This window comes from Pleuronectes platessa, chromosome 9 (assembly GCF_947347685.1).
Source record: "Pleuronectes platessa chromosome 9, fPlePla1.1, whole genome shotgun sequence".
Taxonomy (NCBI): domain Eukaryota; kingdom Metazoa; phylum Chordata; class Actinopteri; order Pleuronectiformes; family Pleuronectidae; genus Pleuronectes; species Pleuronectes platessa.
In genome coordinates this window covers 1594978-1609956 of record NC_070634.1, presented here as the reverse complement: position 1 = coordinate 1609956, position 14979 = coordinate 1594978, and the positions used below count along the sequence as shown (strand labels likewise).

Below are 14979 nucleotides of genomic sequence, written 5' to 3'. Positions count from 1 at the left end.
GCAAAAAGGTGGCATATTTATGAGGTGAGACTCAAATCTTTCACATATACCATTCAATCCATAGATGACCTCAGATGGGCAGTGCTCCATAAGAATGTGTCTCGGTAGAAACATTCGTCATTTGGTCACAGTCACAGTAGTTCTCCCTTTTTCCCTGAAAAACAACTCATCATGTGAAGGGCATGATTTTTAATTCTTACGTCTCAATGTGACCTGTTAAAGAAAACACAGAAACGTGAAGCTTTACATCTTAATTTTTTATGTGTTTTTGTGCACAGGCTACAATTAATAATATGAATACTTTGGCTTGAGCATCTGACTGCATCCAGTCCATGAACACCTAAAATGATGGGAGGAAAGACTGCACAGACCAGATTGTGTAAAGCAACACAGACACACACACTTTTCAGCACATTAAAGTGAGATGGATTGTTAAAGCTCAAGTCACTTGTCTGAAAGTAACACTGATCAGGACTGGTGGCTGAGGTGAGGGTACCTGAGATCCCAGCCTGTGGCAGGGCTGAGATTGGTGTCTGAGGGGAAGGTTGAGTAGAGAAGAGAAAGATCCGGGTTTAGCAGAGCATGTAGCATCAGAAAAAAACTACCCAATACTATCTATTCACATAAAACAAACTCGGTCAGTGCACCTCAAGTACATTTTAAGTAACAAATGGTTCAGAAAGATATAAGTCAGACCTGAACCCTGTTCGTCACTTCCTCACAAAACGGAGAGAGTGAGAGACAGATGAGAAGTGACGAGATAAAGAGACTATATATATATATTCTCCGTAAGGTGACCCCTTGCGTCTACTGGATGTATCTGCATGTCATTCTGGTTGCACTTCATATATTAGGTGTTTCAAACACATTCCAATATTCCTGTGTGTGAAAACTGGATTGTAGCTTATTTCAAAATAGTGAATATTAGCAGAAGGAATTCAGTCTTCTGCTAATACAGACAAGGAACAACAAAAAAGTGTTGTTATTTGTAAGTAAAAACAAGATACAGTGGACGTGTAGGGTGGGGGAACTCACAAGAACAGAGTAAATGTGTCTCTTCTGCTACAGTGAGTTTAAATGTGATATCCATGCTGCTGCTGAGGGAACTTGTTGCTCTGATGTCAGAGACTGGGCCATCATGGCTGACATGTGTCATGTAGAGTGCGGCCTGAATCAGATATAAATCAGTGACATCAGGGTTGATGAAGATACAAATGAGCAAGTATAGGCTTGATGCAGAATACATTCAGCTGTGTGAGCAGAATGACACTTGTAGAGGTATTCTCTTGGCACAGGCTCTGTGATTTAACACAACACCAGGGCAGCCTGGTCCAGGTGCTGGTTCAATCCCTAGCATTCATGACTAACCCTTAAGCCAGGACATGTAATCCACTTTTATGTGAATGTGGCCAAAGGAGCCTTGAGTTTCCCTCTTCAGATGTTGGAGCACATTTTGGTGGGGAAATGCAGTCTATCAGCATCCTGCACCACAGATCCCACTGGTCCAGTCCTGGATAACCCCAGCCTTCACCAGCTTCACCAGGAACTCTTTCTCTTTAGATATGTTGTGAGTCCAGGACTGCAGAGTGGATACACGGATACACACACACACATACACACACACACACACACACACACACACACATACACACTCACACACACACACACACAATACATGAGGTTTGGTGTAGACATCACAGGGAATATTTCAACCATATTAAATATCACATTTCATTTAAAATTATGAGTGTTTGTTGTTACAGCCCTCTTGCTGTGTATTTGCTTTGCCTGATTTAATGTATTTAATACAATTTTTATGGGTGCCTAGTGGTGCAGACACCACTTGGCAACACACCATGCACTATATATTACTATTACTATGGCTAAGGTGCAGAGATTGGTGATAGTGCCAATAATATATCAAGTATAAATTATGTGCAAGGGGGGGGCAGAGTCAGTGTGATGCAGATAAATCCGCCAGTCAATGACGGGTTACACAAGTGGTCATACTTTCGGATCACTTCTGCCAAACGCTCTTCTATTTGGTCCATATTCTTTCTTCTAAATCTTCCGTGGTTCAAGGGCTCTTGCGCTTGCGGGCCCCTGAAAACGCAGAAGCATGCGCCGGCCTTAACTCTTAAGTATTAATGAGCCCCTCCTCTGATTGGCTGACGACACTTTGAGTGACACGCAAAAAGGCCTATCACCGGTCTCATTCTGGCACATTGACGATCTCTCTGGAAAACAAGCTGAAAGTCACATTAGGTCTGGATACAGCTGTAGAAGACTAGCCACATAATAACAGTCGGTTACAACAAGATGCTCCTGAACAGTAAGCTACACCATATCATGATTGGATACGTTTTAGCAGGACAGTTGGCCAATGTAGGAGTAACAATCCGAGTTACAGTACGGAGTTAAGTAAAATTGCTGGCATGTCATTTTACAGTGTACATTAGTGTTCTTCCTAATAATATTATATTATATATTATTCATCCTAATAATTAATAATGCTAATTTCCACTTGCGTAATATTTCAAAAATTAGACATGTCCTTTCACAAAAAGATGCAGAAAAACTAGTCCACGCCTTTGTTACATCGAGACTGGACTATTGTAATTCATTATTATCATGCTCCAGCAGTAAGTCGTTAAAGACTCTACAGCTTGTCCAAAATGCCGCAGCATGTGTCCTGACGAGAACAAAGAGAAGAGAGCAAATTTCTCCAGTATTAGCATCGCTACACTGGCTTCCAGTTAAATCTAGAATAGAATTTAAAATTCTCCTCCTCACCTTCAAGGCCCTTAATAATATAGTGCCTTTTTACCTTAAAGAGCTGTTAGTACCTTATAAACCCACTAGAGCACTCCCCTCCCAGAATTCCCGCCTACTTGTCGTCCCTAAAGCCTCTAAAAGTAGAGTAGGAGCCAGAGCTTTCAGCCATCAAGCCCCTCGGCTGTGGAATCATCTACCACTTTCAGTTCGGGAGGCAGATACCATCTTTTCATTTAAGAGTAGGCTCAAAACCTTCCTTTTTGATAAAGCTTATAGTTAGAGCTAATTAGTGCGGAAGAACGTAACTTTTTCTATTTTATGACACATGACACACGGAGCTTCTCTTTCCAGCTTCTCCTTCCTCTTCTCCATCCCTATCCCCCTTCCCCGGAATCCCTTTGCTTTATCACCCGCAGATCCAGGGCCTCTGTGGCCGCACCATGGATTGCGGTTTGTGGATCGCGCACCGGGGGTCGCGGTGGTGGATCCAGTGTGGCGGATTCTGAGTTATGTGGGCTGATCCTGGTGCTGGTGGCGGACCCTGTGTTGCGTTGGCATTGGGCACGGGCGGTGGACCAGGACCGCGGTGGTGGCTCGTGATGGGTCCTGGTGGTGGGCGGCGGTGGACGGTGACTGAGGACTGGAGTGGCGTCTGGTCTGGATGGTGGATCGTGGTCTGGATGGTTGCTGACCATGGACTGTGATTGCAGCGGGACTGCTTGGCGTGTCATGTTGGGGTTGTCCTTCGGGATGTCTACCTTCATCAAATGCTGCTAGAGACTTTAATCTTTAATCTTGATGATGTTCTCCTGCACGTGGCATCTATTGCACTTATGTCCGTCCTGGGAGAGGGATCCCTCACATGTGGCTCTCTCTGAGGTTTCTACGTATTTTTACCCTGTTAAAAGGGTTTTTAGTAGTTTTTCCTTACTCTTGCTGAGGGTTAAGGACAGAGGATGTCACACCCTGATAAAGCACCATGAGATGAATTGTAACTTGTGAATACGGGCTATACAAATAAATTTGATTGATTGATTGATTGATTAATGAATCATCGTTAGTTGGAGACAAAGAGTCTAGACAAATGTGCTGTATTTTCTAACCAATCAATCAATCTATAAAATTTGATTTGTGTAGCCCATATTCACAAATCACAATCTGTCTCATAGTCTGTCCTTAACCCTCAACAAGAGTAAGGTAAAATTACATAAACAAACTTTTAACAGGGGGAAAAAACGTAGAGAGAGGTCCCAGGATGGACAGAAGTGCATAGATGCAGGGCTCTGATGCTTAAAGTGCACGTTAACAGCTGTTGTTCTGCCATGATTAGCCATCTCTCTGCAAACGCTCCACCCCTCCACATGCAGCTGCAGCAGCTAAAGCTGGAGCTACAGCTTGCTCAGATAAAGCCTTTTTGCAACGTTCTATTGTTAAAATCGATGATGTCGGTTATGTGGAATTCTCAAGAAGTCATTCACAGTGGTACACCTGACGACATGTAGACTTCAACTTACACAAAAACCCATTTCGTCCTTTGGTATGACAGGTCAAGCAGAATAATTCATGAAAGGCTTTTAATATTCTCTCTCCCTAGATCAGTTGCTAACTAATGGAATATATCATCTATCATCATTACATCATCCTAAGATTGGTGCTGCTTTCATGCCTCCAGATTCCTTGGAGGCATTTCAAATGAGAGAAAGGTCATATTTAACTGTTCCAGTGCAGCATAAACCTGGAAACTAACGAAAAGGTTGTGGGTCAGAATGTTAGCAAACTAGGGGTAGTGAATATGTTTCATCCATTAAAGGTAATAGAGGGTCACATGGAGCCTTGAGGCTTGATTGACATTCTTAAACTAGGAATATTTGTGTACAAGTATGTAAACGTGTCAAAGCAAACACCAATGAGATTTTAGATTTCTTAGAAAAAATGAAATGAAATATAAGCTTGACTTGAAGGTCTTAAATCTAGTGAACCAAGCGCAATGCCAGTGTCTTTGCTAGTTTAAGACCAATATCGTTGCCATTTTCTATGAATTAAATATTGAATTAAATTATAATTATATAATTATAATATTATATATTATTTTTTGTGCACATTGCTTTGTGTTTTTGTTTACTGCCACGGTAAACAATTAGGGTGTGGAGTCTGGATATTTGCGCGTTTTGATATGATGTATGCTGATGGATTGTTTTGTTATTTATGGCTTGTTCAGGAGAGATTTGTTCAATAAATCCTTGGTCATTGTGAACACTGTGATTATAACGTGGACCTTATTTCCTGTTAAGCCAGGATTTTTTTTTTCTTAAACTATTGACACACAGAAGTGAGTGGTGAGTTGGGGGTAGGTGACTAGGTGACTGAATGAGGGTGTTGGGAAGTGATTGGCATAAATAATATATTTTATGGCTGATATATGTTGTGTTGTGGATTTGTTTTTGCAATAGTCACAAATAATTTGCAAACATATTGGTAATGCTAAACAATATGGGGTTGTGGAGTGAAAGCAGATAGTAGAGGGAGTAGATATAGAGAGATACGAGTAGAAATGTACAATAGTGGGTTTATACACTCACAGTGTACATTAGTGATGGGAAGTTCGGATCTTTTTACCGACTCGGTTCTTTGAATCTCGTTCAGTAAAATGAACGAATCTTTTTTCGAGTCATTCGTTCATTTCAACCGTGTTTCCGGATCAATGATTCGTTCATCGTTCAGATTCTTCGGCTTGGACACACAGAGCGAGCTCATCTCGCCGGTGACCGCGGTGCGGGCAGCGGACCTGAAAATCGGGTGTAGGCTCGAGAGCCCCCCGGTCACCTACATGCACATCTGCGAGACGGAGGTGTTCAGCATGGGGGATGTTCCTGCTGAAGCCGCTGCACGACCACCTGCACATGAACGGGAATCTGCGGAGCTGCTGATCCGCAGGCTCCCTTCCAGCGCATCCAGCTGGCCCGCCGCATCCGCCCACACAGAGCTTAAACTGCTGCTGCTCCACTAACTATAACAACGCCACATTACTACACTTATAAAATGCAATTCAATGTGGAAGTAATTCAAGTATTCAGAATACGTTACTCAGACTAGTTAATGTAACGGAATACGTTACAGATTACATTAAATATAATTTAAATGCCAATGTGATAATAAATGACAATTTAAAACCATACAAACTGTCATGTTTTACTGTATTTAATAGAGGAGGTTTTCTTAAAAAATATATGATCTGCCACACAAAAGCTGTCAGTCATGGCTGCTTTTTAACAGCGGTCACGCGAACGGGGATGAGGTAACTGTTTCCTCTTCTGAGCCTATGGAGGTCACGTAGAAAATGATCCAAAGACTCGTACCCGGCAGATGAACGAATCATTCACCTCCCGACCGTGTCTTCGGATCAGTGATTCGTTCATCTGCCGGATACGAGTCTTTGGATCCTTTTTCAAGTGACCTGCATCAGCCTATGCAACAGTCCCGATGCGCGGCCACGAGAAAATGAACGAATCTCTCTTTGAGAGGAGTCGTTACTCCCGAGTCCTTGTAAGGATTCGTTCAAAACGAACGAATCGTTCACGACCGACACATCACTAGTGTACATCCAGTGAGCTACACTAATCAAGATCAGAGTCCACTGGTGTAATGATCACTGCGAAATACAGCCTGGTGGCTGCTAGCATGTAGAGTAGTTTAGATTTCTCTGCATATAAAGTGCTAAGTTAAAAACTGCTGCTGTGATGATAGTAATATATGTATCTTACCTTTGTTCATGAATCATGAATCATGACTAAGGTAACTTCTAAATACACTGTGAGCTTAGCTCTGTTGATTATAAGCCAGGTTATATGACAGTTTGTAATCAACAAACACATCGTTCTGCTAACCTCGCCCAGATCCTGTCTACAGCAGTTCTTTACTCAATCCCACTTAGAATGATAAGAACTATTTCTAACTAATCAGGTCTTAATGTACCTCTTTGATGGCTGACATCCTAATCTTCTCATAGTAGTGCAAAGGGGCATGGGGAGTCTTCATGTTGTAGCCAAATCCAGCCACGGCTACTTCATCGCAGTTATGAAGGGCCATTGTTATGGCAACTGACCCCAGGGTTGGAATATTCTGAAAAACAGACATAGTGTAAATTAAAGAGTTTGGTTGAAACAGGTAACCCAGCCATTTCCTGTATCCCAGGACACTTATAGTGAACGTACAGCAGAGGAGGCTTATATACATTTGAATGTTATTGTATAGATATCTTACAGATGTGAACTCTGAGGCATGGTTATATTTATAACAAGCTAATAGTGATGCTGTTTGTTTTCAGGCTCTGTGTTTGGGTGCTCAGCTCCCTGCAGCATCTGCTGCGTGTTCACAGATGCCTTCATAACGCAAACAGACAGACTGGAGAGTCAGCTCCTATAGCTCTAGCCCCGACCATTAACTTAATAGTTCACCATTCCAACTACTCCTCTACCGCAAACTGAAAAGGAAACCGGCTCTCACCCCTCTACCCATCTGTCCATTGTTGTAAGGTAATCCAATAAGCTTGAAGGAGGCCTCCTGGATGAAGTAGGGGTTCAGGATGCGCATGTCGCTGGGCTCCCTTGGCACATGTCTGGCCACCGACTTCCAGAAGCCATCAGTGCTGCGCTGAGAGGCAGAGTGAGTTTATTAAATTGTGTGCTTAATGTGACTCTTACAGTGAACAAACCACACAATAAAAACACAAAATGCAATCATATGAAAGAAGAGTGATAAGCAAATTTATTTTACCACTGTTCACATTGAATATTATTCATAATATGAAATAAGCGAAACAAATAACTAATGAATTAATAGCAGAATAACAGAAACAGCAATGTCACGGCTCAGCTGTGACTCCTTGTTTCCCTGTGACTCTGTATGCTCCAGAGGATCCTCCATGAAAGGTGCCAATGCCTGGTAGCTATGCTTTCGGCCTGTCTCTATGTTTCTCTAGCTTATCTAATTTGTTACATCTGAACCAACTATTTATTTGTCTCCCTGATTCCAGGATCTCCACGCCATCCAAAATTCAGCCACCAGTTATTCACTCTACACCTGCACCTACAGTGGGTACGGAAAGTATTCAGACCCCTTTACATTTTCACTCGTTGTTTCATTGCAGCCATTTGCTAAAATCAAAAAAGTTCATTTTATTTCTCATTAATAAAATGAAATGGTACTCAGTACCCCATCTTGACAGTAAAAAATCAGAAATTTAGACATTTTTGCAAATTTATTAAAAAAGAAAAACTGAAATATCACATGGTCATAAGTATTCAGACCCTTTGCTGTGACACTCATATTTAACTCACATGCTGTCCATTTCTTCTGATCCTCCTTGAGATGGTTCTACTCCTTCATTGGAGTCCAGCTGTGTTTAATTAAACTGATTGGACTTGATTAGGAAAGGCACACACCTGTCTATATAAGACCTTACAGCTCGCAGTGCATGTCAGAGCAAAGGAGAATCATGAGGTCGAAGGAACTGTCCAAGGAGCTCAGAGACAGAATTGTGGCAAGGCACAGATCTGGCAAAAGGTTAAAACAAAATTCTGCAGCACTCAAGGTTCCTAAGAGCACAGTGGCCTCCATAATCCTTAAATGGAAGAAGTTTGGGATGACCAGAACTCTTCCTTGACCTGGCCGTCCAGCCAAACTGAGCAATCGTGGGAGAAGAGCCTTGGTGAGAGAGGTAAAGAAGAACCCAAAGATCACTGTGGCTGAGCTCCAGAGATGCAGTAGGGAGATGGGAGAAAGTTCCACAAAGTCAACTATCACTGCAGCCCTCCACTAGTCGGGGCTTTATGGCAGAGTGGCCCGACGGAAGCCTCTCCTCAGTGCAAGACATATGAAAGCCCGCATAGAGTTTGCCAAAAAACACATGAAGGAATCCCAAACTATGATAAATAAGATTCTCTGGTCTGATGAGACCAAGATTGAACTTTTTGGCGTTAATTCTAAGCGGTATGTGTGGAGAAAACCAGGCACTGCTCATCACCTGCCAATACAATCCCAACAGTGAAACTTGGTGGCAGCATCATGCTATGGGGGTGTTTTTCAGCTGCAGGGACAGGACGACTGGTTGCAATTGAAGGAAAGACGAGTGCGGCCAAGTACAGAGATATCCTGGAAGAAAACCTCTTCCAGAGTGCTCTGGACCTCAGACTGGGCCGAAGGTTCACCTTCCAACAAGACAATGACCCTAAGCACACAGCTTAAATAACAAAGGAGTGGCTTCGGAACGACTCTGTGACCATTCTTGACTGGCCCAGCCAGAGCCCTGACCTAAACCCAATTGAGCATCTCTGGAGAGACCTAAAAATGGCTGTCCACCAACGTTCACCATCCAACCTGACGGAACTGGAGATGATCTGCAAGGAAGAATAGCAGAGGATCCCCAAATCCAGGTGTGAAAAACTTGTTGCATCATTCCCAAGAAGACTCATGGGTGTACTAGCTCAAAAGGGTGCTTCTTCTCAATACTGAGCAAAGGGTTGAATACTTATGACCATGTGATATTTCAGTTTTTCTTTTTTAATAAATTTGCAAAACTTTTTACATTTCAGTTTTTTTGTGTCATGATGGGGTTCTGAGTGTACATTAATGAGAAATAAAATGAACTTTTTTGATTTGAGCAAATTGCTGCAATGAAACAAAGAGTGAAACATTTAAAGGGGTCTGAATACTTTCCGTACCCACTGTACCTGCCCCCTGCTCCATCTGCCTCTATTCATCTAAGAAAATCATGCAAACTAGGTCAGTGTGTCTGGGTCTGGTATAAAAACTTGAACTTAAGGCGCAAAGTGTCAACAGAGAACTCTTCTGTTTTTTTGTCCTGGTTTTAAACTAATTGTTTTTTAGTCAAATGTTCTGCAACTTCGCAACCAGCTGTTGAGTACACAATATGCATCCTGTTTACACTAATACTAACATTTTATTGTGATTGTTTTTATACAGATTAGTTAACATGAATGGTCATGTGATGTGTTTTCAGGTGTGTTATTATGGGTAGAAATGATTCTGATAAAGAGATAAAATGATCATCTGCACGGAAATAATTTCAGTTTTAAAATGAAAGTATATAGTTTGGATTTGGAAAGTCTCCCTGTCCCTGCAGCGGAGAACACAGAATACGATCTAAGCCACTGTGAATATGAGAAATGTTGATAGTTACCGATTAATATTGACACTAAGTGGAAAATATGATGTATCTTAGGTAGCAAGTGAAAACAACACCTGAGAAGAGGTCTCGAAGGAGAATTCAGCACCAATAAGACACTGATGAGAAACAAGAGTGGCAAACAAAGCCACCCATAGAAGCTCCTGTATCAGTATACCTAGAGCCATTACACTAATTACTAGCAGCCCACCCAGTCCTGATGGCTTTTTATAAACAGTTACTTGGATACCTGCCTTTGGGTTTGCTTAGGTATGCCGGAGTAAGCGGCAAAAAGAAACCAAACAGCAATGCTCTGAGCTATCAGCTCATAGCACTGTTGCCCAGTAAGTCTGTAAACTGTTCACTAACGGACTGAGAATATTTTGCTCCTCTACTGGAGCTGGAAACCTAAGACTTCTCCTCTGCAGTACTGGGGGGCAAAATGTTATGGAAAACACATCTGCACACAGCAGATGTGATCAAATGTCAAGCCACTCTCAAATCCCTTTAATGACTATAAAGTGTCATCTCCTACCACCTGAAACTTATGAGCCTTCTAAATGAAATTATTTCTCCATTAACATTGTATTTTACAAAGAGTACAGGCATCTCAGGTCCACAATCTAATGCTTGGATTATATCCCTAGCACATTTGTAAAAAATATTTTCCACTGCTTAGCACCTGGGGCACTCAAAATTATTATGAAATGCTCGAAAATATCTAACATCAAGTACCCTTCGGACATTTATTATTCAGGTTTTGGACCACTTAGCACAGAAACATTACTTATACAATTTGTGAGTGATCTGCTTATTAAGAAATATTCTAATTAAGTATCTCTTCCTTCTCTCCTGGATCTTGATGCTGCCATCAAGACAGTTGACCTATGTATTTTCTTAGATAGGTTAGAGTGGGTGTAATGTGTAGAGTAAACTCGATGTTTGATACTTTGACCACTATTCTTTGAACTCTTTATACTTCCATTCACATATGATATGGAAACAATGAATTTGCCAATAAACTTAATAACAAAACAGTGAATATCATTAAAATGTTAAGTAATTATTTACCTGTAAAATTTCTTTAACTGTATATGAAGATGAATGACATGACTGCTCCCCAAAAGTGAAGTCAATCAATTGAATTTTACTTGTATAGCCAATATTCACAAATCACAATTTTTCTCATTGGACTTTAAAAAGGTGTGAAGTCCTCTGTGTGTAGTGTGTAATCATTTTACTACTTCTTTAGGAACTTTTCCAGCATAAACACTGACAGACCTGGTCAGGACCAGTACACCTCATGGGGACCAAAACGCAGACCAAATGAGGCACAATGTCATTTCTAAAGGTCCTTGTTAAAGGGATAGTTCACACAAAGGAAATAAACACACACTGCAAACAAGCTTTCGCCCAAGGGCAAGCGCAGGGTGTGTGATAATACCACACGAACATTATGGAGGCTATGTTGTCTTTTTTTCTGTTGTTTTATTATGATTGAAAATGCTATCACCAGTGATTCAATTGTATTGGATTTGCCTGCAACACTGTTTAACCCTGAGACTCCAAACCCTAACCCTAACCCTCTCTAAATAAACTAGAATGTATAAACGATATGTTTTGTATCCAATTTTAAAGAAGGGATTCTATCAGTTGTGAATTTTTACATTGAATGTTGGTTTAAAAAACATGTTATAAATCATAGCCTTTGTCCACACTAAACTGTTTTAGGATTTTGCAACGTTTATGCTTCTACAGTAGCGCCTAAAGACGGGACTTATCACAACACCACTGGCCCTGTTTTGAAAACTGAGACTTTGGGAAGCAATAATGTAGATGCCCACATTTGCTTCCTGATTGGGTCTATAAGGGTGTCTCCTACAGGGAATCTGCCTAATTTGAAAGCCTAACATTTTGTGTTTACATGCATCTTCCTATTTCATTTCTTTAAGTCACCGGCCTCCCAAACCAAAATTCTCAGATCAGCTCTACTTCTGCTTAAGTATGACCAGATCAGTATTATTGGTGATTTTAATATTCATATATTTTCTGCCAGTGATACTCTGGCAAGGGAATTTCTTTACCTCTTAGAACCTTTTAATTTATTTTTTCACCCCACTGGGCCAACCCATGAAAAGCGACGCATACTCTCGATCTTGTTAAATCATTAGGCCTGAAGAATCCACAGTATTTTAATATTTAGTATATTATTAACAACTGTGTATCTGATCACTTTAGTGTTACGTTTTTAGGTCTATTTGCTCTCGCTTTATTAACTTAGCAGCAGATGGCAAACTTTCGATTGCCTTCTCATCCCTTTCTTATGTGCTTCCCCACATACCTGTCATTGAACATCTGGTGAACTCCTTTAAAGGGGACATATTATGCCAATTTCACCACAGTTGATATTGTTCCTTGGGGTCTAAATGAAATGTCTGTAAAAAAAATTTGGTCAAAATACCACAAGGATCTTTTAAAACGGCACCCTTTTTACCCTGTCTAAAACAGCCTTCCTCAGATTGACCTGTTTTGAGTGACCAGCTAGCCGCTGAGAGCTAGTTCGATTTGACGGTTCTCAACGTCTCAGTCCGGTTGTTGTCACGTCCTCACTCCCGGAACCCCTCACCGAGACCCGGGTCTGTCCGGGTTCCCCTCCGCGTGGACTGACGGTCCGTGTACGGACATGAAGCCGAGTGAGTAGCGGAGGCTTAGCGCCGGGCTGCTTCGTTCCGTTGCTAACAACATCGCTGTGCTGCGTTCAGGGTAACTCGGATATCCGACCTCCTGCCGCATAGCGAACATGCAATAGTTTTCATCGATGAACGTACACACAGACAAAGGGATCGTGGAGGGGCTAAAGCTTTGGAGGCTAACACTGCTGCAACTTTTGCGGCGAAATGCACTTAAAACCCTGGGTATTTTAAAGCGAGCGACGGAGGCGGCAACGGGCTGCTGGTGACCGGCACCGGTTCGTGCAGCTCGGGGTGCGTGGAGCAAATCTGTACGGGCCACAAAAGTTATAAGGCGCAGCTCTCTCCCCCCCTCCTCCGCTTCGCCGCCCGGGCATCAGAGGAGAGACTGTCGGCTGCAGCCGGAGACCGGGGGGCGGGGTCCTGGAACACGTTCCGGTGCTATTTTCTAACAAAGCTCCACAAACAGCTGTTTTAAGTTATACCTGCTGTTTCAATCGGGCGACACACACAGAAGCAACGACTCGGGTAAGCCTCCCGGCCGGGGTTCCGCATGTAATACTGCTGTTAATACGTTCACAAGCAGCCATTCCAGAAAGTGCTGCAACTTTAAACACAAACTAACAGCCAACTAGCGTCAGCCCACTGCTGCTAACCGTAGCGGGACACACACAGGGGACACACAGGCTGGAGATTTGTCACAGATCGATAATGATCAGTGATGAAAATGAGACATACCCTGCAGACGTGGGGAACCCTAAGCCGGTGAGACGTGTCCCGCTCTCAGGTGTGTGAAGTAAGCGGGAGCATCGCCAGCCGCGCAGTGAGCCGCCCGGGTACAGCCGGGATCTAACCCGCCACCGAGCAGCTGGCTGCCGCTGCCGCCGGCCGGCAAGCCGGGCACTGATTGCTATGAGGCTAACGCCACCTAGCTTACATGTCACCGTCAATTACCGAAACAAAACCACAGCTTTTCTAGTTGAAGACACTCACTGCGACACGAGACACGCACTATCAATGCTCCCCTGTCCGTGGGGAGATCAGTCAGGCGGCTGCTGCTAACCGTAAGCAAACACCGACAGGTCCACCAGAAGCGAGCCGCAGAAATGTAGCCAGCAGCCCGACATCACCTAACGAGCCCGAGCTGAGGAGGGGGCTTTGGCATGTGACTTACCCCGACCGCAGGCTCTGCTTCTCGGCCAGATCTCCGCTGCTTCCCGGGTGGAATGCCACATGCAATACTGCTGTAAAAACGTGCACAAGCAGCCATTCCAGAAAGTGCTGCAACTTTAAATACAAACTAACAGCAAGCTAGCGTTAGCTCCCTGCTGCTAACCGTAAACAAACACCGACAGGTCCACCAGAAATGAGCTGCTGACATGGAGCCAGCATCCCGACGACATCACCCAGCGAGCCCGAGCTGAGGAGAGGGCTTGGGCTCATGACTTACCCCGACCGCAGGCTCTGCTTCTCGGCCACGTCTCCGCCTCTCACCCCGCTCCCTGGCTGGTTAGCGTCCCCCCTCGGCTAGCTTCCCAGCTAACACCCGCCACCTCGAGCTGAGGAGGGTGCTGTGGCTCGTAACGTAACCCGGTCTCCTCCTCCTCCAGATCTCCGCCTCTGGGGGGGGGGGGGGGGCTATGCCATGTAGACCGACTGTGACGTCAATTCTGGTCGTATTCCCATTCGACGCACTCTATCGTATAAATTTCTTACATAGAGGAACAACCACAAATCGCGGGAGTTGTTTTTTGGGACGGTAGACATGCCAGATACCCACATTAACGTGTAGAAGCACTACAAAATTGGATTTGTCATAATATGTCCCCTTTAATAACCTCTGCCTTGCAGAATGGATTAGGTTGCCCCTATCAGAACCAGAATCAGATCAGTGTCAAATCTGCCTCCAAGGTTTAATGACACCAGCCACTCTCTAAACAGGGAGGTACATTCAGTGGAGCGCAAATGGAAAGCCAGCAAACTTAATGTTTATTATGAGCACATGAAGGACGAAATAGAATACTACAGTGAAAGAGGCACGGGCAACTATTTTCCACCTTGATCCATCCAGAATGCCCAAAAATCGAAAGCGCTCTCGACCAAATTGTTGGAGCATGCATCACCTGAAAATAAAAAATCATCACAGAAAAAAGTAGATCCATGACTAACAGCAGACAACCCCAAAGCCTGCCTACCTGCCTGCCTGCCCCTGAGCACTCTGTTGGTTTAGCATATTCATATGGTTTAGCATATGACACCATCTAGTTGCCCCTCGGACGTGGTTCTCAACAGACATTTTTAATTCTGGGCATTCTATTTTTATTGGCACGT

At 43.3% G+C, this 14979-nt stretch overlaps 1 protein-coding gene across 1 annotated transcript in view; it reads right to left on the bottom strand.

Moving 5' to 3' along the window:
* Nucleotides 1-242: 242 nt before the first annotated feature.
* Nucleotides 243-14979, bottom strand: part of st3gal3a (ST3 beta-galactoside alpha-2,3-sialyltransferase 3a) — a 71771-nt gene continuing 57034 nt past the window's right edge. Inside the window, exons 9-11 of the mRNA XM_053430955.1 lie at nucleotides 7279-7425; nucleotides 6748-6894; nucleotides 243-1579 (exon numbers count right to left, since the gene is read on the bottom strand). Coding sequence (XP_053286930.1) covers nucleotides 1475-1579; nucleotides 6748-6894; nucleotides 7279-7425 — 399 coding nt within the window. The 3' untranslated portion in view covers nucleotides 243-1474. The remainder of the gene's footprint in view (nucleotides 1580-6747; nucleotides 6895-7278; nucleotides 7426-14979) is intronic.